At 42.0% G+C, this 26121-nt stretch overlaps 2 protein-coding genes across 2 annotated transcripts in view; both read left to right on the forward strand.

Moving 5' to 3' along the window:
- Positions 1 to 3646: 3646 nt before the first annotated feature.
- LOC148219749 (uncharacterized) lies at positions 3647 to 4918 on the forward strand. Its single transcript, XM_088157001.1, has one exon. The coding sequence runs from the start codon at positions 3647 to 3649 to the stop codon at positions 4916 to 4918; it is 1272 nt and encodes a 423-aa protein (XP_088013127.1).
- Positions 4919 to 8827: 3909 nt separating this feature from the next.
- ENTREP1 (endosomal transmembrane epsin interactor 1) overlaps positions 8828 to 26121 on the forward strand; it is a 28024-nt gene continuing 10730 nt past the window's right edge. The window contains exons 1-6 of the mRNA XM_014894023.2: positions 8828 to 8933; positions 11387 to 11443; positions 20669 to 20779; positions 22197 to 22325; positions 23810 to 23917; positions 24039 to 24157. Coding sequence (XP_014749509.1) covers positions 11432 to 11443; positions 20669 to 20779; positions 22197 to 22325; positions 23810 to 23917; positions 24039 to 24157 — 479 coding nt within the window. The 5' untranslated portion in view covers positions 8828 to 8933; positions 11387 to 11431. The remainder of the gene's footprint in view (positions 8934 to 11386; positions 11444 to 20668; positions 20780 to 22196; positions 22326 to 23809; positions 23918 to 24038; positions 24158 to 26121) is intronic.

Here is a 26121-nt window from a genome sequence, read left to right on the forward strand (position 1 = left end):
GGAGTCACTTCATTCAATGCACGATAGTCTATGGTCAATCTCCATTCTCCTTCTGATTTACGCACAGGCCAGATGGGGCTGTTGAAGGGTGAGTGGGTTTTGCTGACCACCCCTTGGCTCTCCAGTTTACGGATCATTTCATGGATGGGAATCACTGAGTCTCTGTCAGTACGGTATTGCCAGTGGTGTACTGTTGTTCTGGCGATTGGTACCTGTTGCTCTTCAACTCTCAGTAGTCCCACAGCAGAGGGGTCATCTGCAAGACCAGGCAAGGTGCTCAGTTTTCTAATGCCGTCTGTCTCTACAGCAGCTATCCCGAAAGCCCAGCGATATCCTTTTGGGTCTTTGAAGTATCCATTTCTAAGATAGTCTATGCCAAGGATGCATGGGGCCTCTGGGCCAGTCACGATGGGGTGTTTCTGCCACCTGTTCCCAGTTAAACTCACTTCGGCCTCCACTACAGTCAGCTGCTGGGATCCTCCTGTTACCCCAGAAATAGAGATGGATTCTTCTCCTACATACTTTGATGGCATCAGAGTACACTGGGCGCCGGTGTCAACCAAAGCCTTATGTTTTTGTGGGTCGGATGTGCCAGGCCATCGGATCCACACAGTCCAATAGATCCGATTATCCCTCTCCTCTACCTGGCTAGAGGCAGGGCTCCTCTATTCCTGATCCTGGTACACGTTGCTGTCTCCCTGTAAATAGGTTCTTGAGGTTCCTTCAAGAGGATCAGTCATATCATCATTCTGATACTGTCTGGAGTTCTGTACACGAGAGACTGGAGCAGCATTGACTCTAGATGAGCTTCTTGGGGTAGGTGTCCCTCTTTTCAGCTCACGTACCCGGGCTGCTAAGGAGGAGGTGGGTTTTCCATCCCACTTCTTCATGTCTTCTCCATGCTCCTGAAGGAAAAACCAGAGGTTACCTCGTGGAGTGTGTCCTCTCTCCCTGCCTGAGGAACGCCTGCTCCTAATGGCAGAAACTCTTGTTGGTTCAGGAGAGATCTGGTAGTTGTTTTCCTTAAGTTCTTTTTTCAGTTTCTGATGGCCCTCTTCAATCAGGCTTCGGACTTGCTCCACCAGCCTTGTTTCCACGGATGAGACATGGGTACGAAATGGGGCTGTGACAGTGTCCTCATAAATTCTTAGTTTATTGGCCAAGACACCTACCATGTCTTCACCTTCCCTCCACTGCAGCGTTGCCAGGTAACGGGAATACATCTCTGGTCCAAGCCGTGCAAATCTCAACTACATCTGTGACGTGCACCGGACGCAGTCTGGGCTCTTAGGAAATTTCTCATCTTCTGAGAAAATGATCTCCAGCACGGCCAATTCCCTCAGGCATCGGATACCTTGTTCTATTGTGCTCCATTTTCCTTGGTGCACCTGAAGATCTTCTTTACAAAGGTATCTGTCCTTCACACTTGTCAGCAGTCACCGCCAGAGGCTGAGAGTTTCTTGGGTTCTCCCAATCCCCTGGTCAATGACCACATCCCGGGACAGAGATCCCAGTTGCCTGGCCTCACATCCATCCAGAATGGTGTCATTGGCTGCAGCGTCCCAGATGCGGAGCAGCCAGGTCAAGATGGACTCATTTGTCTGGCGGGTGAATTCCCTCCGCAGGTCACGCAGCTCACCCAGGGATAGAGAGCGAGTGATGATTTCTGGCTCTGTCACTTCCGCTGGGTGCGAAGGTCCTGCCACGTCCTCGTCAGTCACTATGTGAACTGATTTGCTCTTTGATTTCTTCTTCTGAACGGGGGCAACTGCTACTGGTCTAGGCTGTTCTGGCTCAGTGATGGTTTGTGTGGAGATGCTGATGGTGCTTCTGTCTTTTTTCTCCTCTGTGGCAGTCTGTGTAGACATGGACACTGTTGCTTTGCTTTTGGCTTTTTCCTCCTTTGTGGCAGTCTGTGCAGTCGTGGACGAAGTTGATTTGTTTCTTTTTTCCTCTTCCTCAAGAATACGCATCAATACGCCATGTAGTGTTTTGTTTCTAAGCATGTTGTAGGCTGTAAAGGCTGTGCAGAGGAGACAAAGGAGAACTAACAACAATATTATGCTGTCCTTAGCATCCAGCGGGAACTCAACATTTCCAAAAACTATTGTATCAGGCCGGAAAGATTGGAAAAAATCATCCTTTACCCCTCCCCCCAAGGGCTGGGTGTGATTGTTAAAACCCCGGATGTAGCAACCTATACTAGGACAAGCAAACAAAGTCGAGTATATATTCCAGATTATGTTCATTGCCTCAGAGGTTATCATGCAGTAGACATAATAGGCCAGTAAAGCAATTTTTATACCATATCCTGGTCTACACAGGAGCATTACAGCTGGCAGATAGTTCCCCATGTGTGGAAAAATATAGAGAGCAAGATATAAAACCCATGTAAGCATGTTGAGAATCATGGTGAAAACAAAATTGTAATACTGACTTTTCTCAGTACCCTTCGTGCCCCACGTTGGGCGCCAATTAATGTGTTGGTTTGAAAGTAAAACCAGTGCGAGACTCCAAGTCAGTAATACAATTTAATAGGAGAAAAGAGAAAAAATAAAATACATGCAATAGTATAAAAGAAACAACCACCAACACAGTCAGAAATACAACCTGACACCCTGTCAGTCAGGGTGTTGGTAGCAGTCCGTATAAATGGTGGCTGCAGTCCTCCTGGATGACGGATGTGGTTCTGTTGAAGCAGTGCTCCTGTAGAAGGTGCAGTTTTCCTCCGAAGATCCAGCGATGATGTGGAAAAGGTCCGACTTTCCTCTGGGATCCAGTAGAAAGGTCTGCCCTCGGGTCCCAAACCCCAGTTTTTTATCTAGGTAGGAAAGGCTTGGCTCCTGCCCCTGGTTGGGGCATCTGCCAATGGGATGATGTAATCTTATCAGTCACACAATAGGACTTAATGGCCCATCAACGGAATACATTTTCTGGAGGAAGGATGGGTTGTGAATAGATAACGATGATCATCCCCCGATCTTATCAGATGGCACATCAGCAGAGGATATCTCCCACAGAGATAAGGATCACCACCCCTCCCACATTTTAACAGATGGTGATAGAATACACATTTTTGCATTGTACCCCAGGACATGGGGTATTACTGGGACACCCATGGACAGCACCTTCAGACTGTGTTGGTCTGAATACCATGGAGGTAGATATCCCATTGTGATGTTACAGGGTAGTAGAAGCAGATCACTGGTAGTGGACTGTGACATCACCATGTTGGATTGCCTCCTTGTGTCCCTTACTGTATATATTTAGTGGGTGCTGCCAGAGCCTGGCCTAATCTGCATTACACCTGGACTCCTGTTGAACACATCCACGAGGTCTGGAGGGTCAAGACAGGCTTTTTCCACTGCTGCATGCTGCCACTGGCAGCTCTCAGTACTCATCCAGGAGCCCTCAGTAGTGTTTCCCCAGCCCTGCCGGGCTCAGGCAGCTGGGCACTGTAGAGGTGCGTTTTGCAAGGAAATGTCCCCCTGGAGTGGCCACAGAATGAGTTCTCAGGCTTGGGGAATTGGGAGGGTCCCTCTTGAGGGACTTGACCATTTCTTCCTCCCCCTCTCCAGGACAACTCATGACCAGGGCATCCCCATTTTGCAGTGTGTGACATCTTTTGGGAGTGCCAGCACCAGCGATGGGGAGCATCTTGTCATTCTTAATTCGATCCAGACTGCCAGAAAGCATAGACAGGACCACGGAAACAGAGTGGAACTGCCCCATCTGCCGTGATGCTCGAGATGACCTCGCTTACGTGATGCCTTGTTTCCATCAGTTCTGCCTGGCCTGCATTATGCGTTGGGCAGAGATGCAAAGAGTGTGCCCACTCTGCAGAGAACTCATAGATGCTGTCAGGTTTTCTGTGCAGACAGACAGCTATATAGACTGTGTCTTCACAAGTTCTGAAGAGTCAGCAAATGGCAGCAGCTGGACAGGAATAACTCTAGGACAGCTGGTTAAAAACAGTCCATTTGTGGAGTCCCCTTCACGTGCTCCACGGGGGATACTATCCACAGCAGAGCGTGGGGGTGCAGGAAACGAGCCTGTGGGTGGCCTCCTGCCTAGAGTGTGGGCAGAACTCTTCCAAAGAGAAGAGCATCTCCTTGACCCTGTCGTGCCCTGGCTACGCCAGGAGCTGGAGGCAAAGTATGGGACTAGGTGGTGGATGGCAAGGATTGCAGAGAGCATCATCCTACATGCCGTGTCCATCTGTGGTCCAGCTAGGAATGTCTTGGTCCATGTGCTGCAGGACTTCCTTGAGGAACATACAGAGCCTCTAATCAATGGCCTCATCAGCATCATTGTGAATGAGTGCACACAAGAGGCCCAAAGGCTGATACACTTCCGTCCTGACACACAGAACAATCCTATGGCCATCTCCAGCAGATTTCAGACAGATACTACAGCTCCCCACGCAACCCCTGCCAGCAGTGCCAGTGAGGAGCACCAACCCAGCACATTGGAAGCCGTCCGCCACACCCTTCGCCCATTTGTTTCCACCACTGCAGAGCAGGAGGAGCTGGGGGAGGAGGCAGTGGCAGAGGAACCTGGCAGGGAGGAAGACAACAGCACTGTGGCCATCTCCACCAGCCCTCAGGAGGATAATCCTTCCCCACAGGCAGCCCCTACCAGCATCCCTGCAGGGTCCAGCATGGAGGACCAACCCAACATATCAGAAGCTGTCCTCCACACCCTCCACCCATCTGCTCCCACCACTGCAGAGCAAGAGGAGCTGGAGCCAGCAGCAGTGACACGTCCCTCTGCCCAAGGTGACAACCATAGCCCCTCCACTCCCAGCCAGGGTAGGGACCCCTTGCCCAGGAGGCCTCAGCGTTCCACAAGGAGGAGGGCTGACAACCATCTGGACTCTCCCCAGCCCTGCAAGAGGCCACCCAATCAGCAGAAGTAGCAGGGCTGCAGTCCTGCTAAAGTCCTTATTAAAGAAAAATGAAATAAATTGCTATATCCCTGATAAAGTCTCTGGGTTCTGCTTTCTCTCCCTTCTCTTACTATCTTTCCTTGATCCTACACATGCTCATCAGCCAAGGGCCCTAGAGATCTAGAATGATATTGGGAGTCCCTCCTCCCACAGGAATTACTACTGCAGCCACAGCAATGGAAGTGTTTCCAAAAAAGCCTGGAGAAGGAGCATTTAATTCACAAAGGAGAATGTGCAAAATCAAGGCTGCTTGTGCCTGTGCCCAGATGGCATGACCATGCTGCTCCCTGCATTGCATTTCATCGGCAGCCAAGGGGACAGAAGGGGCCCTGCAGATACCTGGTCAGAAAGGTTTCTGTGAAAACAGGCCAGGAAGCTTCAGAGCACAACTTCTCTGTATCCAAACACAACTGTATAGGGATAATTAGAGCTCCGTGGCTGGTCACAGAACGCTCCCAGAGAAGATTTGCTCTGGCAAAAGAGAATGGTGGTTTTGAGGCTTCTTGAAGAGCTTCACTTTTCATTGAAGACTTTTCTCAGTTGAGCCCCTGACTCAGGAGCTGGCCAGTGACCTTCTTGATAGAAAGTTTTTTCATGTAAGAAAGAGAGAAACTTTTAAAAGAGAAAAAGGATTTTTTTTGCTAGGTAAATTACAGCTACAGAAGAAGAAAGCCACAATCAGAATCACAGAATCAATAGGTTGGAAGAAACCTTTAAGATCATCGAGTCAAACCCATGCCCTAACACCTCAACTAAATCGTGGCACTGAGTGCCACATCCAATCTTTTTTTAAACACATCCAGGAATGGTGACTCCACCACATCCCTGGGCAGATGACTCCAGTACTTTATCTCCCTTTCCATAAAAAACTTTCTCAGGAAGGGTATAGAAGCACTAATAGAAGCATATACCACTAAAAAATTGACTATTGTCTCCATAACAAAAATAATGCCTCGAATCTATCTTCTGCACACAGTAAGGAACTAAGATACTCAGATATTGGAATCTCAGGTGTTGAAATACTGGCAGCTCTACAGAATGGGTTAGATTTCACAGAAACCCCAGGGACTTAAGTGAAAATCATCTAGGAAAGTAAGAAAAGGAAAACATTCGTTTTCCTCTGCTGATACAGGTAGCTCAAAAAGAAACACAACTGAGGCAGTAAACTTGATATCAAGTAAGCATGTTTGTAAAGAGGTGTTTCCAATTCCTGGTAGGGTGACAGCAATAAATAGAGTAACTTTTCAAGTCAATTAGGCTAGATCGTGAAAGAGCTACTCCTAAACCACGCTGTTTTGGCAGGCAATCCACCCAATGGCGAAACTCCAGAGCAGAAGGTTCACTTTTATCGGTAGTCAGTGGAGACAGGTAAGCAATTGCAGAAGGGTGAACTGCAGTGCAGAAAAAAAAAGCACCTGTCTGCTGGCTACTTCACAGCTCTGGACTTGTTCAGAAGTATTAATGTGATCCCAAAGGACATATTTTCAGAGACACTTGGCATCTGTGGCATTCAAAATAAGGTGCTGCAGCCAAGTGCTTAAATATCCTCAAAAATGAGATCTTCGGTGAAAGTAGAACTTAACTGATATTCAATGACTTTTTCTTGTATTTTATTTTCAGATTCTATTTAAAAGCATAGGTAGAAGCTCCAGAAAAATATTATATTATCCCTACTGAATGGTAGTGTGTTTTACATGCTCAGAGGCAACAATAACACCTTGATGTTAACAGGAACAAGGAGCATGCTAGAGGAAAGCAAGCTGCCATTACCCCCTTCGTACCAGAGCTGGCTAAAAGGTTTCATAGGGTCTTAGAGGCAGTGTTCTGAGTAAACAAAAAAAAGAACAACTTAGGGCCCACTCTGGCTTTTATAGATGTCAACATTATCTGCATATGAATAAGGTGGACAAAATCCTGCTCAGATGCAGTGTTTAGTGCAAGATTTCTTCTGATAACTCTTTTTCTTAATAAAATTCCAAATTTTTGGATAGTATGAACATAACTTCTTCACTGAAGTTGAACATGTATATTTCTTCATGTTTAAGGAGAAATAAACACCACTGCCACGGACTCTCACTATTAAAAATACCGAAGTTGATTTTTACTAGCCGTATATCAGTATCTTAGTGATGATGACACAAACAGACCAACTGACAAGTAAGTCTAGTCAGAGTACATAGAATTACTAACAGTGATTTGATGTACTATAAATATTGCTTCCCTCTGTTAGAGAAAATATTTTAAAAATAAGCCAGGTTAAATCAGAGTAAAGAATAACATTAAAGAGTTAAGATATGTCATGAACTGTGTAGAGAGTGATAAAGGAGAGCAAGTCAGTACAAATCTTAAATAACTTCACTTTAGTGGAAAAGTAGGAATGGAAAACATGCTACTTGCACACAAAGGGGACAGGCACTGGAAGAGGCTCCCCAGGGAAGTGGTCACCACTTCCCGCTGGTCAGCACCAGCCTGACAGAGCTCAAGGAGCATTTGAACAACACATTCGAGCACATGGTGTGACTGTTCCAGATGTCCTGTGGAAAGCCAGGCGTTGGACTCAATGATCCTTGTGGGTCCCTTCCAACTCAGGATGTTAAGCGACTCTGTGAATTTTTTTATTGGTAAGGAGTGCTCTAAATCCTGAATATTTTGGTTTAAAATAAACAAACAAAGAGATGCAACAAGGGCGTAACTCCAAAAGTGACCCCTGCACCTTTCTCTGAAAAGGATCTATGGCTATTATCTGAGCCAACGACTCTTTCTAACATGCCTTATTTTCCTAAAGCACCAAAAGCTGTATTTTTCATATTTCTTGAAGCCATGTCCAGACAAGCCAAACAGGGATAAAATTGCTTTGACTGAGCTGGAGAGCAGAACACACGGCTGAAATAAATTCCAGAGCCTCCTTCCTTGGAGTGCACCAAGTGGAGAAGGACAGATCTTGGTCACGGCAAGATTTTCCAGGGAAAACAAAGAGGAAGAGTACTGAGGGAGAGTGGGTAGGGAGAGGGGAGAGAGAGTAAAGATTCCTCTGCCCTTGTCTCAGACAACATGGCATGGGCAAGCACCCAGGCACGCTCATGCACATACAAGACGCGTCGTGCTGTCTGCCAGACCTCGTCCTCCGGTCAGGCTGGGCGCCAATGACGCGAAATGAAATCCAGTGGCGTCCCGCACCCTCCTCCAGTAAAGAGTTATTTTAAAACTTCACGCATAGTGCTCGGTATCAACAGTGACCAGGGATAAAAGGGAAAAGGAGAAGGGCAAGGGAGGGAGCACAGGAACAAGAGAAGGGGTAAACCCCACCAAAGCTGTTTCAAAGCGGCTGCAGCAACATTAGCGGAGAGACGCGGGACGGGAAGGATGGCTCAGGGTCCAGGACACTCGAGGAGGGCGTCCGAGCTCCGGCGAAGCACCTTGCGCCGGCCTCGGCGCCGCCTGAGGGGATGGTCCCGGCCCCGCCTGGCGCGGAGGGCGCGGCCGGGGCCCGTGTACCCCGCAGGGGAGCGGAGCGGAGCGGCGCCGGGAAGGGAGGCGAAGCGGTGGCAGCGCCGCAGGAAGTCGGCGCCCGAGGGGGCCGGCACGGGGGCGGCAGCGGGGCGGCCCCACCCGGCCCGGCCCGCCGTCCGTAGCGGCCGCCCGCCGAGAGCCGCCACCGGCACCCCCCGTGTCCCCGCCGATGGTGCTGCCGGGGTCCTGCTGCCCTCTCCAGGGACTCGTCCCGCTGCCCCAGGCGGCGGCGGGCTCGCTGTCCACCGCGGCCGCCGGCCTCTCGCCGCTGCCCCTCCGCCCGGGCGCGCCGCCGCGCCGCCGCCCGCTCCCCCCGTGCCGCCCGTGTCCCTCGCTGCCCTTCCGCTCGCTGCTCGGGCTGGGGCTGCTGCAGACCGGCCTGGGCTGCGCCCTGGTGGCGCTGGGCTTCGGGGCGCTGTGGCTGAGCAGCGCCCCGCAGGTGAAGAACGCGTGTCCCCTCTGGGCCGGCTCCGCGGTAAGTGGCGGCCGCGGGCCGGGAAGCGCCATGCCGGGGTCCGGCCGTGCGCGCGTGGGGGTGGCTGTCCCGAGGGATGCGTGATCCCGCTCCTCCGCCATCCGTTGGGAGCAGCCTCCGCGTAACGGGGTAACGGCTTTTTGCCGACAGTTTTGTAGGATGTCTGCGGGACCCCAGCGGGGTAACAAACGTCGAGACAAGCAAATACGGGATTTATTTCCTGACGTGCATTTTTGAAAAAAATAAAAATAAAAAAAGTACTGGGTTATTTTGCCCTATCAGATACAGTATTTTAAAAAGTTGTGTATCTAGATGTTGCATGTTTGTTCTTTGTGCCTTTAGTCGTAGGCATAATGTAGAGATAAATCATCAATGTTCATGGGGAAAAAATGGATGGACTTATGACAGTTTTTTAAGAAGTACTGAGAGAAGTTATTCCATCTCCTTTTGGGTTCTGCTTTAAACCACAGCTTTAGTTTGTATTTTAGAAGCTAGGCAGTAGCAAACAGAAGTTATTAAGTGTAGGAGAGTCGGATTAATCGGTCCCAGTTTGTGAGCCCTCCAGCAGTCAGCAAGTCGTGGGATGGCGCACTCAGCTCCTGCTGCCTATGTGAATAGTATCAGGGGCATTATCCCTTGATATTATCCCTCACTTTAAGCATTTCAATTAAATTGCCAGTGTTGTTCACCACTTGTGGAAATGAGCTCAATGCAGTAGCTTGGGGATCACGTAACTCCTGTTTATCTCTACAATGTGGTGTTCATCCTTGAAAGTACACAGTCCTTGGGGTGTGAAGGGAAATCCAGACCATCCATATGTCTGTGTTTGGTATCTCTCTTGTGATCTTTAACCTTTCTTTTTTTTTCTTTTTTTTTTTCTTTCTTACTCTAGGTTAAAAGAAACTTAAATATATGTAACCAATGGACTTTCTTCGAATTCTGCATACAGAATCATGTTTATGCTTTTAAAATGCTTTAAAATTGCATGTGTAAAATAGAAGTATTCAGTATTTTTAATAATCAAGAAGGGTGCTGGTTTTGTTTGGGGTTTTAAAATTATATTTCTGAAGCAACAGTACACTCAGAACAGTTAACAAAATACCATTTGGTTATAAAAATATAAGTGGAAATTTTAGCCCAGAAGGAACCTGGAAAAGCAGATGCCATTTAAAGCTGACTGATGTGTCTGGTTGGGTGCTTTTTGGTCTGGTTTTCTTTTCATTATGGATGTGGCATGCTGACTTGTGAGGGGCGTGTCAGGAAAATTTTGAGAAAGACTTTCTTTTCTTATCTTTAACAGAGGTAATGATATAAATTTGTTGTCCTTAAGGGAAAAAAAAACCTAACCATTTACAACACTATTGCTTTGTTATAAAATCATGTGTCATTTTGCAGTCAGAGAATTCAAAAAATACTTTGTTATGAAACTGCAGTTATGTATGTGGTTTTGCAACACCAGTGATGATATCAGTAGGTGTCTTGGCCAAGTCATATATGTGTGTTACGCTAGATTAGATTGATCATGTCAAGTGAATGAAGTTACAGAAGGGATTTATTAAAAATACTAGTGGATTACTTCCTGCTTGTTCCAGTCTTCCTGTTTCTTTTTAGGGTAGGAGCTTGGTGTCTGCTGGCTTAGTCACAAAGTCCAATGAGTTAAAAGTAAAGTTACTGATTTATGGGACGTGCTGAGAAATTTATTTGCATTTCTTTATAGGGTTCCCGTTTTTCTGTGAGAAAGTATTCAGGTGTGCTGTCTGTTTCAGTTCTACAGCAATTCTTTATTGTTTCTTAACTGTTTTGCCCTGCAAGGTAAAGAAAGTATCATAGGGTTCAGTTCTGTGATTCAGCAAGTTTGGTCTAACAACTGCTGTTGCAGAAGAATGTGCTTTTATTTTAACTTCTTTCCTTGCACTGATACTGGCATTCATCTAATTAAATAGCCAAATATTTCAGGGAGGTAGTGCTGGTGCTCTTTATTGATTTTGGTAGGGTTCATGCTCTGGGTTTTAGCTCACTGAAATGGTCAGAAGTCAGCAAAAGGGAAGAAAAAAGTAGCTACTTAATGAAGTGTTGAGATGGTGATGGAGAGAGGAGATGAAAAGGACAGTTTTTAGATTTGCCTAGCCATGTTGCAGAGAACAAGTACTCAATTGGCTGAAAACAATTATTTAGGGCAAATATGGAGGTTGGAACTGTTGACATACTACTCGTCCCCATGCATGTTTTCTGGGAGGAAAAAATAAGAAGCAAGCAGATTTAATTTGATTGTTATTTCAAAGGATGCTCTTAGGAGCGAAGAACCTCATCAGGACAGGTATTCTCTGCTTTAAAGTGCATCTTCGAATCTGCACAGCTGTAGTGTTCCAAAGTACTCTAATAAAAATAAAGCAAATGGCATTTTGTGAACAGTTCTTTGCTTCTTGGTGACACTGTGTTTTTTGATGTTGTAGGCAATCTTATGCGGAATCTTAGGGTTAACAACATGGAAGAGGCCGATGCTGCTTTTGGTAAGTATGGATTAAAGTGTGTAAGGAAATTATAAAAAATGATCCTAATTTAAGAGTCATTGGTAAAAAATAATCATCCCTTTCTCCTTTTAAAAAAATAATGTCAAGTCTTTCTTTTCAAACTGTAGAATCATAATTATTTAAAGAGAAGTCAAAGACCATGAAAGGCGATATTCTTTCCTGCATGAATGAAGTCCCCAGTAAGGGGAAGAGTGGACCATGTCTGGAAGAATTGTTAATGTTATTTAAAGTGCACATTTTATGTTTTTCTATGTTATAAGAAAATGCTGACTTATAATAAGTAATTTAGTTCTTCAAGGCAGTGCAGCTTAAACTGAAATGAAGGAGGTGGTTTTAAATCTCAGAGTAGTTGTAGTGGTTTAGTTTTTGACAATGGGTTTGAGAGCTAACTTAACGCCTTACAGCAGGACCCAGTGCTAGTTTCATATACAGCTGACATTGCATTGCTGTAAGAGAAGCAGATTGATGTGCAGGATATGTAAGCTGTTTCTACTTGTAAGTGAAATCTGAAGCTGTGTGGATCTTAATGTCTCAGAGTTGGGATTTTAAAAAGTTTTGGAGTTGCTTTTGTTTGTGTGTGGGTTTAGGGAGTTTTTTCGGGGTTTTTTTGTTGTTTTTTTTGTTTATTTGGGGTTTTTTTTGTTTTTGTTCATTTGTTTGGAATTTTTTGCCTTATTGTCACTTCCAAAGACTTTTTTCGGGCCAAGGCAATTTTTTCAATTTTCTGCAGCACTTCTTTGGGATCCACTGGGTATCAGTGAGGAGTACCAAGGATTAGATGTGTGAGCTGTGGATAGAATCATAGAATTGTAGATTCACCAAGGTTGGAAGAGAGGTTTAATATCACCAAGTCCAACCATCAACCCAGCACTGCCCAAAACCCCTAAACCACATCACTGAACATGAGATGCAGATGCCTCTTGAGCACCTCCAGGGATGGTGACTCCACCACCTTCCTGGTGCACCTTATTCCAGTGCATGACCACCCTAGCAGTTACAATTTTTTTGCAGTATCTAAACTGAATCTTCAGGCAATTTCCTCTTGTCCTCTCACTGCAGGCACTGTAGTGGATATGGGCCCCTGACTCACCACAGCCTCCTTTCAGGAAGTTGCAAAAAGCAATGAGGTCCCCCCCAAGGCTCCTTTTCTTGAGACTAAACAACCCCAGCTCCCCCAGGTGTCCCTCATGAGACAGGTTCTTTAGTCCTTTCTGGAGCCTCGCTGCCCTTTGCTGGACAGGCTCCAGCCCCTCAATGTCCCTTTTAAAGTGAGGGGCCCAGAACAGAGCACAGACATGAGGTGAGGCCTCCCCAGTGCCCAGTACAGGGACATGGTCACTGCCCTTATCCTGCTGGCCACACTGTTCTTGACACAGCCCAGGATGCCACGGGCCTTCTTGGCCACCTGGGCACACTGCTGGCTCATGTTCAGCTAGCTATCAACCACCACTACCAACATCCATTTTTATTTCTCAGTGTCCATTGGTTAACACAGGCACATTTTTAGGAGTTTTGTGGATGTAGAGAGGAGCCTGGTATTGTAGACTCTCAATGGAATGGCCATATTTTCATCAAGATGAATGTATATGCTCTCAGTCTCAAACTGCCTAAGGCTTGTGCAGTAATCCCATGCTGGTACTGCCTAGGTACTGTGCTGTTTCTATGGCATGTTCTTGCTCTTTCACTCTTTAACATTCTCCTTTGCATAAACCTTATCATCCTGTCCTAATTTTACTTAAGAAGAAAGCATGAACTCTTTTTGATCCCTTCTTTTATTTCAAATGATCTTTAGGATGATCACATGATGAAGGAGATTGCCCTGGGATATTGTGCAGCAGGTGGGAAAGCTTCTGATGTGAAAATGATAAAAGCTCTGAGCAGCCTGCCATGATTTCATAGCTGACCCTGCTTTTGAGCAGGAGGTTACACGGGGGTCTTCCTCAGCTCTCTTACAGCCTCAATTATTCCGTGATTATGTGATTCTATGGAACTGTTTAGGTTTTTTTTTTCTTACTTGTATGTGTGTTCTATAGAGGTCTGACTTCTGATAGCCAGATTAGATCAGCCTTGACATTGGGAAGCATTTCTGCTAAAAGAACAGTGAAACCTTGGAACAGGCTTCTAGAGATGTGGTTGATGCCCCAAGCTGTCAGTTTTTAAGAGGCATTTGAACAATGCACTTACTACTGGGCTTTGATTTTTGGTGAGCCCTGAAGTGGTCAGGCAGTTGAACTAGATGATTGTTCTAGGTCCCTTCCAACTGAAATATTCTATTCTATCTATAAAAATAAAAAGAGAAAGGAAATAAACGTTAAACATTACCCTTATCTTGAGGATAAGGAAATCATGCCTTAAACTAGCTACAGTCTTTCAAGGACAGATTGTTAGTTTCTGTGAGCATATTTATGTTGGGCTAAATATCTATTATGTCTACCCTCTAGTAGCTTGAACATTTTCTCTGGGGAGTTACAAAGAATGCACAATTACATGAACTTTAAAAGCAAGCTTCCTAAATGTCACAGCAATGAGAATTATTACACAGTCATGATTTAGAATTATGACATTCATAAGCAAAACTAAAAAACTCATTCAGAATTAAAGCATATCCTTTTGTCGGTTGAGGCTGTCCTTCCCTTTTATTTCCTTATGTAAGGCCTTAGCACTCCCAGTGATGATTTCTCATTCTCTATGTTTGGGTTTTGTGAAGGGTCAGGCTGTCATGGCTGCCACTTCAATCCGAGGCCTTGGTCATTGAGAAAAACAACTAGACTGTAGGATTTTTTCTGCTACAGCAAGATTCTGGTGCTGCTGATTCTTGCAGAAAGCACAGGGCTGCAATGCTGTGAGAAAGGAGCTGGGGATGGGCTGTGGTGTTTCAGCCACTTGTGTTTTTTCTTGGAGGGGAGAAAGGAAGGGAAACACATTAGTTACAGATATAGTGGACCTTTAGTAGCACCATCTGTCAAAAAACAACAAAAGGATGGCTGTTATAAGACCTTTTAGTAAATAAAATGGAGAGCCATATTTGGGGTTTGCCTCCTGTGCACTTTTACAGCTGTATTAACAGTGTGGGATGATATTAGATAAATAATATATCTGAGAGACAGGGTACTGCAAAACAAAATCAAGCTACAATCATATATTTTGAAGGACATTTTTGCAAGAGAGGCCTATCCTTGGGCAGTACAGCTGCTGAGAAGTTTGGGTTTTGAAATCCTTCCTTGGTTTTAGGTGTTTTTTCTGTTCTGGATGTCGGTTTTCAATCAGTTTTGGAGATCAGCTTGTAATGATTGTGCTTTGAAACTGATTTTTCTTTGAGGTAATGCTGAGTTAACACTGGACTCAGTGATCTTAGAGATGTTAAGAATCATATGTTTCTTCTTTAGGACCATCCAAATGTATTAATGGGAAAAGAGAAACTCACTACCACCATCACCTGCCCCTCCAAGATAAATTGACTGAACCATTCTGGGCTCAATGTTACTTTCCATGAATAGAATCTGATTCTTTTCTCTTTGCTCCTAAGCTCCTTCCTTTCACACAACATTAAATCTTAGTTTTACCTGAAGAAATCTAAGCTCTTTCAGAAAGTACATCAGTTCTCCATTGTTAGTTTGGTTGTGTATGTTTTGAGGGCATCTCACATCTTTCACTGGTTGTGCTTGTGTTATAGCCTCTGTCCTTGTATGCCAGATTGGACTAATTTGAGTTTATATTGCATTCCCAGGAGTTTCCAGGAGCTGTACATGCTTTGCAGATGCCGTTAGCTAGTGAAGCATCCTTTCCTTTCAGTCGTGCACAAATGAGTTGCAATCTTGTAGAGTGCTTTTTTAGGTGACTCTCTGGTTGTGTTTGTTTCTGGTTAGTTTGGGTTTTTTTCCACCAACTGAAACAAAGACTTCAAGTTAAGCATCTCTCTGGTGTCTGCTTGGTGCTTGGGTTCTGCTGCTGAAGAGGAGACTTAGCTGTGATTGAATGAAAGGGAAAGGAGTGCCAGCATCCCACAGGACACGGGCCTGTTGTGCTGTGCAGAGTTTAACTGCTGCAGCTGCCAGTACTGGGGAGCAGTTTGGTACCTGCAAAATGCATGGGATCAAGAAGTCAACAGAACACATGCAGGCTGTTGAATGTGGCTCTGGCTTTTGGCTGCATCAAATACTGCATGCTTCTGTTGTTTGCTAGCATGGCAGCTTCTGTGTTCATACATGTCATTGTTTTCATGTAAAGCTTTGAGGGTTTTAACAGGAAAGAGTTGCATGTGCAGCATGAATCATTCGGTTTGGATTCTTCTCACATTTTACAGTGTGTTCACATAAGGATTTGAAATTTTTATTTGAAACACTTTTAATTTTAAAATGTTAGTATTTTTAGTTTATGACAAATATTTACAGATCTTACTTTGAAAACAGAAAAGTTTATGGAATTCGGCCTTTATTTATAACCTGGAAAGTTTTGAAGAATTTATTTGTGGTAAACCTTGTATTTAATTGAAAATCTTTATCCAAAGAAAAATATATTCCAGAACACTTTAAATAAAGATTTCTTAGGGCTGACTACTGCTATGATATCTGCACCTTGACAAATTTTCACGAATTCAACTCAAATTTAAGGTATAGATCAAGATACTTCATTCTGCTAATGTTCTTAAATTTTAGCTCTGCTAGTAACAGTGAATAGAAGTTCCATATCATGTCTCTAACCCTGAAAAACAGCTCTCCCTAGTCATGAGTTTTATGACAAGCAGTATTTTGACTTGTGAGAATTAATGAAGTAGTATCTTTTTTCTCTGGATTTTAGAAGTAAAATAGCTCTGTGTTAACCTTTTTGCTCAGACTCCAGACTCCAGCATTAAGTCAACAAGCAGTAATTATGCAAAGGTTTTAAAGTCAGTATAAGCAAATAGAAATATGCTTTTAAGTGTGAGAGTATGAAAAGCCATTACAAGTTTACAGCCATTTTTACGCTGAAAAAGCTTTTCTCTCATACATGAAGTGTTTTAGTGCTGCATTTGAAATATGACTTTTTAAATTAAATTAATTAAATTGTCTTTTCTTGTGGGGCTTTCCTTTGTTAACAGCTGTGTTGTGGGTCTCCATACGGTACAATAAATAGCTCTCACAACTGACAGAAATCTAGTAAGGTCCTATGAGTTTTAAGTATTGCTATTGCTGCTGTGCATGTGGACAATTAATAAACAGACATGCTCTTTTCTACAGGATCTTTATGAAGAATATACATAGGCTGTAAACGAATGCAAAAGTTGCTGATTGTGAAACTACTGTTTTTTCTTTAATTTAAGTGCCTGCTTGTGCATGAGTCCTGCATGTGCATATTCAAGTGAAAGCAGTTCCTCTCTGGCATTAGATACTTGGCAGCAGCAGCAGGACGAGGAGCTTCCCTATGCAGAATGAAAGATAGTGTCAGAGCTTTACCATGCAAATTTTTTCTTCCTTAGTGTCCTCCAAGGGCATGATGATACTTTTTTTACCTGAAAGGGATCATACATTCGAGACATTAGCAAATATGAATAGAATACACTTCACTTTCATGCAGTTTAATTCATATGAAGGGTTCCTCACGGCTTTCTGCAGCTGTTCACAGTCCATGCCTATCTAATGCTTTGAAGATGAAGCTGTGAGCCAAACTAAAGCCATAATTTGAGTTGTTTCCATTTTTATAACTGCAGTCAAGACCAGTTACATCTGTTTGGGTTTTTGAAATACCATGTTTGCCTTTCTGTTTGTTTCTAAATTGGGAAGTACTTCTCTGCATAGGATCTTCTGTCATTGGGCTAAAGTGTAACCCGTTTTTAGTTGTAGGTGAGTAGTGATGGAGAAGATGTTTAAATATGCATCTGCAGGAGAATATAAGTAATAAAATAAGCTAACAGAATACATGCTGGATTAGACAGTGAGTGACTGCCTCTAAGTGGGCACAGAAGGTTGTGATCACTGGTGAAAGCTGAGCCAGCCAAGGACCAGGGGTGGGCCTGAAGGGTGGAAACTGAGGAGCCAGTATTACTGAAGTGAGTGCTCTGCACAGCGGAGCCGAGTGCACTCTCAGCTCAGGTGATGCCAGCCTGGGAGGAATGGGCTGATATGCTAAATATTTCCATTCAGAAGGACCTTTACAGGCTGGAGATAGCACTGAGAGAATTATCTTCGAGAATGCAAAGTCCTGCCTGTGCAGGGAAATTATCGTATTACACAGGAGGGAAAAAGCTTGGTGGAAAGCAGCTCTGCAGAGAAAATCCTGGGGATCCCAGTGAACAACAAACTGCCCATGAGACAGTGAAATGTTCTTTTGGCAAGGAAGACTAGTGGTATCCTAGGCTGGATTAGGCAGAGACTTGCCAACAGGTCAAAAGATGTGATCCTTCCCACACCTGGAGAGGTGTGAAAGCTGTGGCTGTTCAGCCTGGAGAAGAGGAGGCTCAGTGGGAAACTCCTGCATATCTATAAATAGCTGATGGGAGGGACTGAAGAATAGCTAGTTGGACCTTTCTCAGTAGTCCCCACTGCCAGGACAAGAGATTGTGAGCAGAACTGAGAAAACAGGAAATTCTATCTGAACACAGAACACAACTCTTTTACTGTTACAATGGTCAAAAACTGGTGTAAGTTACCTATAGAGATATTGAAAGCTAACTGGACATTATATTCAACAACTTTCTATAGGTCAGAAAAATCATAGAATGATATGGGTTGGAAGGGATTTTATGGTTACAGATGCTGTGTTTTGACACCTGCTTGAGCAGGAGATTAGACTGAGAGGGTCTCAAGAGGTCCCTTCCAATCTCAGTGATTGTGCAAAAATGATGGAAGAGAAAGAAAAAAAGATTTTTTCTCTTGACAGTCAAATACAATGCCTTGTCCACTCTCAGATGTATGGTAGAAAATTTTGTGGTTATGGTTCAGATCATGGTAGTGTTTTAGATTGTATGTAGAGGAATTATTCTTATCTTCTGTTCATTTGGCAGGATTTTCTGAATATTGGATTATTCAGTCAAAACTACACTTAATAAAAATACACATAATAAAAAACAGATCAAGGTTATACTTGCGCATGGTAGAATTTATTAGAACATCAATGCAGAAATTATCATCCTTGTTTCACATATTTATGATAATGTTTCTTCTCTTCCTCTTTTTCTTTGATTTCTGACATTTCTTTAGAAAAATATTAATGATTTTTTTATTTTTCAAAATTTTGGATTGGAAGTCTGGATTTTAACTGTTACTTTTTGTATAGCTGTAGATGGAATTGTTTCTATTGCAGTTTCTGTACCAAAGGAGAAAACTTAAATGTGAGTTTGCTAGGTTTTTTGGGGTTTTTTTAAATCTTTCTTTACTTTGGCTATGTAACTTCTTTTCTCATTTGTTCATCAGTTGAAAAAGAACAAATACACCTCCTGATTTTCTTAATATAATTTAATGAGATTTGAGCTATAAACATGTTTTATATTGAAACAGCTTCTATTTCACTTACAATACTGGCCAATTCCTAATTGTCAGCATCCTGTGTTGAACCCAGTTGAAAAGTTTTCATTATATATAATACCTTTGTGTACCGATTTTTTTTCTCAAAGTAGTTTTTTGTCAGAAGACTAAACAAGAGAATTTAGGCAAAAGCATAAGGAATGGGTTTGATTCATTTATGTGCTAAGCAGGGAGTTATTTTTTTAAAAAACATTAGATTCTGTGTATGGAAAAACAAATTACACTTAGAGTGTATTCTGCAATTAAAACCCACTTATCTATGGTTTTGTGATTAGTACAAAGCTAGGACAAAATATTCTTCCTCTTAATAATTTATAAATTAATTTGTTCTTAATGTGTCTAACACAAAGTAGTCCCAGTCCTCTTCAGAGATTTGCTAATAACTACATCAATTACTGGTGGGTTTGGAGTTAAAATCTACCTTATGGGAAAATGATATGGTCAAACTAGTAATGTTGTAATTGAATTTAGCTTGCACAGTAATGCTCTTTGGCTCTTGTCCATTCATGGGGGATTATCTCCCTGAACCTCAGAAAATGGGAACATAGTTTGTGCATAATTTGTGTTACCTATTTTTGCTTCAGATTCCAGGTTGTTAACCATGGTACATCAGCTAAATTTATTTGGAAGGCTATGGTGTTCTTTGCGTATTTAGGAAGTCCTTGTTGCTGGATCTTCTGTAAAGCTGTCTGGAGCAGAACTGAAATAATGTCCTTCATCGTGTCCTTTTCTTCCTCTTTTTTTTTTGTCATGTCCTGTTTTTTTGATTTGTACCATTTTGATACAAAGAAACCTGAATGAGCAGATTATTATTAAGAAGGATGCTTTAGGACATTATGAATCTGTTACTTGCTTTGTAGAATTGAATGATCAAAGGAGGAATTTTATTTTTATTTGTCTCTAAAGTGGTAGCCTTACCCACAGTACTTGCTCTTGAAGTACAGAATATTTTTGTCATTATGAATAGGGAGAGGGACGGTTCATTCATATGTTCAAAATCCATACCCAAAGTCATGTAAGCACATAATACTGTAAGGGCATATGTGAAAGCAAGACATCATTTTGTCCACTGCTTCTGCTCGTCCTTTTTTCATGTATTTATTACTCTTGCCATTGTTTCATTTCAGGTGGTTTATAATTCTGAAGGTATTGTCTGATTTACAAATGTTTTGGTTTTAGTAGCCAGGAGGAAATAAAATCATGCCACTGAAGTCTCTTAATTGTTTCCATCCTCACTGTACTGGGACAAATATTTTTCATTTATTTGTGTTGCCAGATAATTTTGGAAATGTGCAAAGTGGATGTTGGCTTAAGATGTTTCTTCCTCTTCAGGTTTCTTTACTGTTCTGAATGTCTTGAGAGCTAAACTTGGTGGAAGAGTATGACACACAGTGGAAGTTGGGCAAATTGCAGATCATACTTTGGACTCCAGCAAAACCTTTATTTGCTTGCACTATTACTACTGGCATTTTCAATAGTAGCATATATTTTATTTCTGCATAACTAGTGCGGAATAAGGAGAGAGAAGACAAAGAATTTTGGGGATAGGATAAGACACAGAAGTCTTGGAGCACAGAAGTCATGGGCAGTTTTGAAAAAGCAGAGTCGTTCCCAGCTTCAGTTTGTGGGTGGGATTTGCTCTGTAATATGTTCCTTGAGTTGACTGCCTCTGGCCACTGCAGTTAACTTTGTTTTGGTGTTCCAGGTTAACTTGTTTGTTCTGCTGTCTGTGATCAGTGTTATGCTGAACGTGACTGGATTAATACTTGGATATCAAGGCATTCAATTTGTGTCCAGGGTACCCAGATGCGATTTGGTGAGCACACATACTGATTTACACTGATTTCTTCTTATTATGGCATTTCAGCTTGCTGTGCTGACATCACAAAATGTCCTGATACAGTGTTGCAAGTAATTTAAGAACTAGCATAAAGGATTTTTGTAGTAATGTAAAAAATATAAACTGTTGAAAAAAGCCTGAGTGTGGGTAATGGTGAGCTCCCCACAAAATGTTCAGTCTGTTATCATCTGTGTGTGAGTTTAGTCCTCCTGTTTTGCCTGACCTAGTGAGGACCATTTTGTGATACCTTACAGCAGCAGCTCTGATGAAAAAATAAGATAGATCAAATCATAATAAATTTTCAGAACACTTCCACTTGAGGAAGATACAATCTGTGCACGGCAGTGCAAAATGTAAAAGATTTTTCTCATTTGTCATGAGACACAGAAAAATCACTGTTCATGAACTGGAAACTATGGATTAATTGAAATTTAAGGATACAATACAGGGTCACTTGGTGATGAAGATGATTGTGTAAAAGCTTGGGGGACTTTGTGAGTTAATCTTTGTGGGAAAGATCTTGGAATACCTATTTTCATTCCTTTATCCTTTCAGGAAAGCTCTTGTTGGTTCCTTGACATGCCAGTGAGTGTATTGCAGCGAGAGTCCAAGATTATAAACCCTTGGCAAATCTAGATTCACCCACTATCACTGTAGCAAAGCCACGAGAATTAATAATTATATTCCAGATGAGATGGCCAAATGTTGCAGGAGTTTCTGATGTGTCTATAGTTGGCAATATAGGGTATAGCAAAAATACATTCCTGAAATCTTTAATTATTTTGTAGCATGGGTTCTGTAGGTGGAAGAGTGTCAACATTGTGACTCTAGAATTTGAAAGCTAAAACCACAATTATTTCTAGGTATGGAAACATTGAATTTCTACTTTAAAAAATAAGATAAGATTAATTGGAAAGTTACAAACAACAGTGGTTACAGATATGGCTACTAATAATTTGACTGGGTTCAAATGATAGTTCTGGGTTTCATTCTATCTATAGAAAGGCAAGATATATTCTTGAACCATAGGAAATGTGCACCGTTCATATAAAGTGGTTTACACAACAGTCTGAGAAATAATTTCTAGGCTGTTTTGCATTGTAAAGAACACACGTGATAAAATTGCTTCGTAATCAGTGCAGCTTTGATTACAACTAAGTTGTATTTAAATGTGTTAATGCATTACCCATAATGCCTTCTCTCAAATAAGAAGTGTATAGTGTATTGCTTTATAATGCAGGAATCATTAGCATACAAAACTGTTCAATTATATGATCCTGTATTTTCAGTCTGCTTTGTGGTCATGGGTTTGTTTAGTTTAAGACAGGTTCTGTATTATGCAGGTAAAAGTATTTCATAAAACAATTAAAAAGTGGAGTTTTGTTTCTTAAAGATGGATATGGATGAAAACAAGACTTGTTTGTGCTGTGAAGAACTTCATCCCACCAAATGCACAGAAGCAGAGGCTGTACTGAAGCTATACCATGTGAAGTCATGCAGTGCTGCTCACCTTCTTCTCAAGGTACCCTGCACACACATCAGTAGTACTGCTTCTTGATGTCCATACTGTAATAAATGAGAGACGAAAGTCTCGATAATCAGCAAAATTTAGATTGCTTTATTTGATATAGAAAGAGCAAGCAGCGGGCTGGGGAACGTGAGGGGTCACCGCCCACTCCACGCTCCACCGAACCTTGGTTTGCAGCCTCTTCTTATACTGTGGTTTCTCGTTGTAATCAATAATTTTTGGGGTTTTTTTTGTTGTCATAAGCAGTTGTGGTTGAATAAACATCCTTACACAAATTCACAAAGCCTCTGGGCGATAGTCAGTCACAGATAGCCATCTGGTCCTTGTAGATAACCACCAGAGAAGTTCTGGAAGTCTGGTCCTTGAGATAAGCTGTATTGATCAGACAAAAGCAGGAAGGGCTATTGGAAGTCTGATTTTGCAAGCTGGTAGCCAATACAACTTATTTGGAATACATAACATAACATAATATAATGTAACATAATACAGCATAATATAACATAACAAGGTGATTTTAAACAGAATGATTTTATCATATAATTTCCTTTATCTAGTGTCCATGCTTCACTTCAGAGCTTAGTATTCTGGTTTATACAAACCCCAATGCTTTTGTGATTAACACAAATCTTTTATCAATTATCACAATGCCCATGCACATGCAGTGCTGAAGTGATTGCTGTGTTTACTGGGGAAAACTCTGTTATTTTTCTGGTCTTCCACACTGGTCAGAAGCTCTTCATGGTTCTGTAACATGGGGGGATTTTTTGTGTCACGGTTTTGGCCAGTGCATTGCTGAGCCAGTAAGAAGTTCTTGCCCGTTTTTTGTGTTTAGTGCAACTGAAGCTGCAGTGGAATCCAAACAAGATTACAGGGGTAAATAGGATCTAAGTTTTTGCTAAAGATTTGATGCCTTTTTTGGTCTTTTGCACTTCTCAGCCTTTCGTGTCTTACAAACTGCTAAAATAAAATTCCCAACCAAAACCATCTTAAAATATCAAAAAACTTTGAGATTTCTTTAATGGTGATTATCTTGAATCTGGATTTCCCACAGAAAAGTTATGAGGAAGGTTATAATTCTTGGATGAATAGATGGATAAATCACATCAGAGCTGTATAAAACCCGTCTGGATCTCTCTGTCAGGACAATGAATAATGTAAAAACAAGTTTTTGCAAATTACTCTGGTCTTGGAGATTGTGCTGAAGATTTCATCCCATACATTTCTTAGAAGCAATTGCCATGGTCATCCCTATTTGTTTTAGTTTTGTATTATTATTATTATTATTATTACTATTATTATTATTATTATTATTATTATTATTATTATTATTATTATTATTATTATTATTATTATTATTATTATTATTAATTATTATTATTATTATTATTATTGTTTTTGTTGTTGTTGTTGTTGTTATTTTGACATTTACAAATACTATGATTTAGTCTTTTAATTTCAATAATCTTCATGTTCTTCAGAAAGTTCTCTTAGCCCTTAGTGCCCTGAATGCTCTCACCGCTACAGTTTGCTTCATAGCGGCTGCCCTGCATTACTTACAGATACTTGCATCAAGAAGGTCCTGCACAGTAAGTGAGCACAAGGCATTGCCTGCCATAAAGAGTGGTACAAACACTATTAATAGATTACACTGTTCAACAATATTTATAAAAGCTCAGAAGGGTTTTAACATAAGTTCTGTTTGATTAGGGTGAATGTGAAATTGAAGATGAAGATCACAATTTGGATCCTGATGATTTTGTCCCACCTGTTCCACCTCCCTCCTATTTTGCAAATTTGAGTTCTTGTACTCCAGAAACAAGTGGCAGGTAAAACTGTACACTCTCTTCCTTTCTTTTAGTGTCTTTCAAAACACTGCCTATTTTTTTTAAGACTGTTTGATGAAAAAGGTTTGTGATTTTAGGGGGATTAAAACAACAAAGAAGAAAAATCCCATTAGTTTGGAGACAGCATAAATACAGTGTGGGTAAGGGGGTAGGATTATGTGGGTTTGAGTTTGGGAACTATTTCTAGGTGAGAGAAATACTATTGCTTGACAGAGCTGAAAACTTACACGATGCTGTCAAGAGCAGATGAGGACAGCAATGGGAAGCCAGACACAACGACTTGGCAAGCCAGAGACCCTGAATGGTCTTCCCCCATGGACCTTCCTGTCAGAGTCACTCTTCTTCTCCTTCTTGCCTGTTAGGGCAGACTAAGAGTCTGTTTTGACTGCACTGCCTGGAAAGGTAATCCCTTACCCTGTAGGTGGTTATTTGCTCTTAAATCTAACTTGCAGGTTGGCTTTACGAGTTTATGACTCAGGTGGAGCTGCATTATTCTGTTCTGAGCATACAGTTTTTATACATAAAGTATTATGATGCTCAAGCAGATTGTATGACTCTTGTTTAAAATACCTCCTTTTTGCAGTGTGCAAGAATGCTTAGTTTATTTCACTGTTTCATCAGGAATAGCATGCCTGACTTTCAAGACTATGTCTTCCTGACAAAGGTAATTACAGATACTGAGATTATCTAGAAAATGATAACATGGCACAACAACAGGATTTAGAAGGAACAGATCCTCTGAAACATCAGAGACTGAAGTTGAATTCAAAATATTACTAAAAACCTCTATGTAAGTGTTGGTTCAAGCTTCTTATGAGAACAGAATGGAATGCGTAATGATCTCTTTGGAAGAATAATTATTTATCGTTTTCAGAGTTCCCCTGCTTTAAAATGGGCCAGTTGTTCTTTGTCTAGCATGTCATTCTAAATTACTATCTTTCTCCCAGACGTGTTCAACATGTTCGGGGTTTTTTGTTTGTTTTTGGGTTTTTTGGGTGTTTTTTTGGGGTTTTTTTTTTGGTTTTTTTTTTTGTTTTTTCCACAGGAGGTGCTGCTGAACAATATTTAAGGCTTCTGTGGTCTTAAGTTGAATAGCTACCTTGCCTGTGACTATGTTAAAATTTGTTGATAGTAATGTTTAAGTGATGATGAGATCTTTCTGAAGTCGGGCTGCTTGATTCAGGGTGTTGTGGTTAGTTATACAGCAGTGCAGAAGTTAAAGCAACAGACAGGCTTTATTTCTGTTTTTGGAAGATGAGTAATTATGACTCAGCCCAGGCTGTATCCTGCAAGAGTGGCTGAAATGGGATGTGGCCATTTCTCAGTCAGCCTCCTCACACTTACTCCTCTCAGACTGTAACCTGAACTCCATGTGCCCTGGCTTTTTGTGCCGAGCTCCCTGCATCCCAAACCTTTGTATGCAAGGATGGTGTGGCAGGAACCACATCCAGGGAGGTGAGCCCCATCTGCAAGCTCCAAGACAGATACATACCATGAAAAGGGAAACACCACAGTCATCAAAATTTGTGCCAAAGACATGTTTGGAATGTGTAAGCCTTCTCTGCCATCCTTTAAATTGAAAAGTCAGAGGCCCAGCTGTCAAACCTAATTGCCTTGCTCACTTGTTCATGGGAAACTTTTACATTTGTCTTATTTAACGGAAAAAAACAAACTAGCACTACAAGAGTCTCTTGTTATTTCATACATTAAAAAATAGCAATTACATTATTTTTCAGGGTTGGCACAATATGAAGTGAGAGCTGAGTTTCCAGGGGAAAAACAAAATGTAAAGTTTGCCAGTAGCTGGACTTTGATCTTTGTGGGTCCCTTCCAACTCAGGAGATTCTGTGATTCTATGAAAGTGTCACAAGACACGTAAATTTAAGGGAAGAGGTCATGCATGTTGGGCAGCAAGGCCTAGAAGTCTACCTCAGCTGAGTTTAAAG

The sequence above is a fragment of the Sturnus vulgaris genome, chromosome Z (assembly GCF_052056855.1).
Source record: "Sturnus vulgaris isolate bStuVul1 chromosome Z, bStuVul1.hap1, whole genome shotgun sequence".
Taxonomy (NCBI): Eukaryota; Metazoa; Chordata; class Aves; order Passeriformes; family Sturnidae; genus Sturnus; species Sturnus vulgaris.

Bases quoted from the DNA above. Each gene is read 5' to 3' on its own strand.
- LOC148219749 (XM_088157001.1), top strand. From the start codon at position 3,647: ATGGGGAGCATCTTGTCATTCTTAATTCGATCCAGACTGCCAGAAAGC.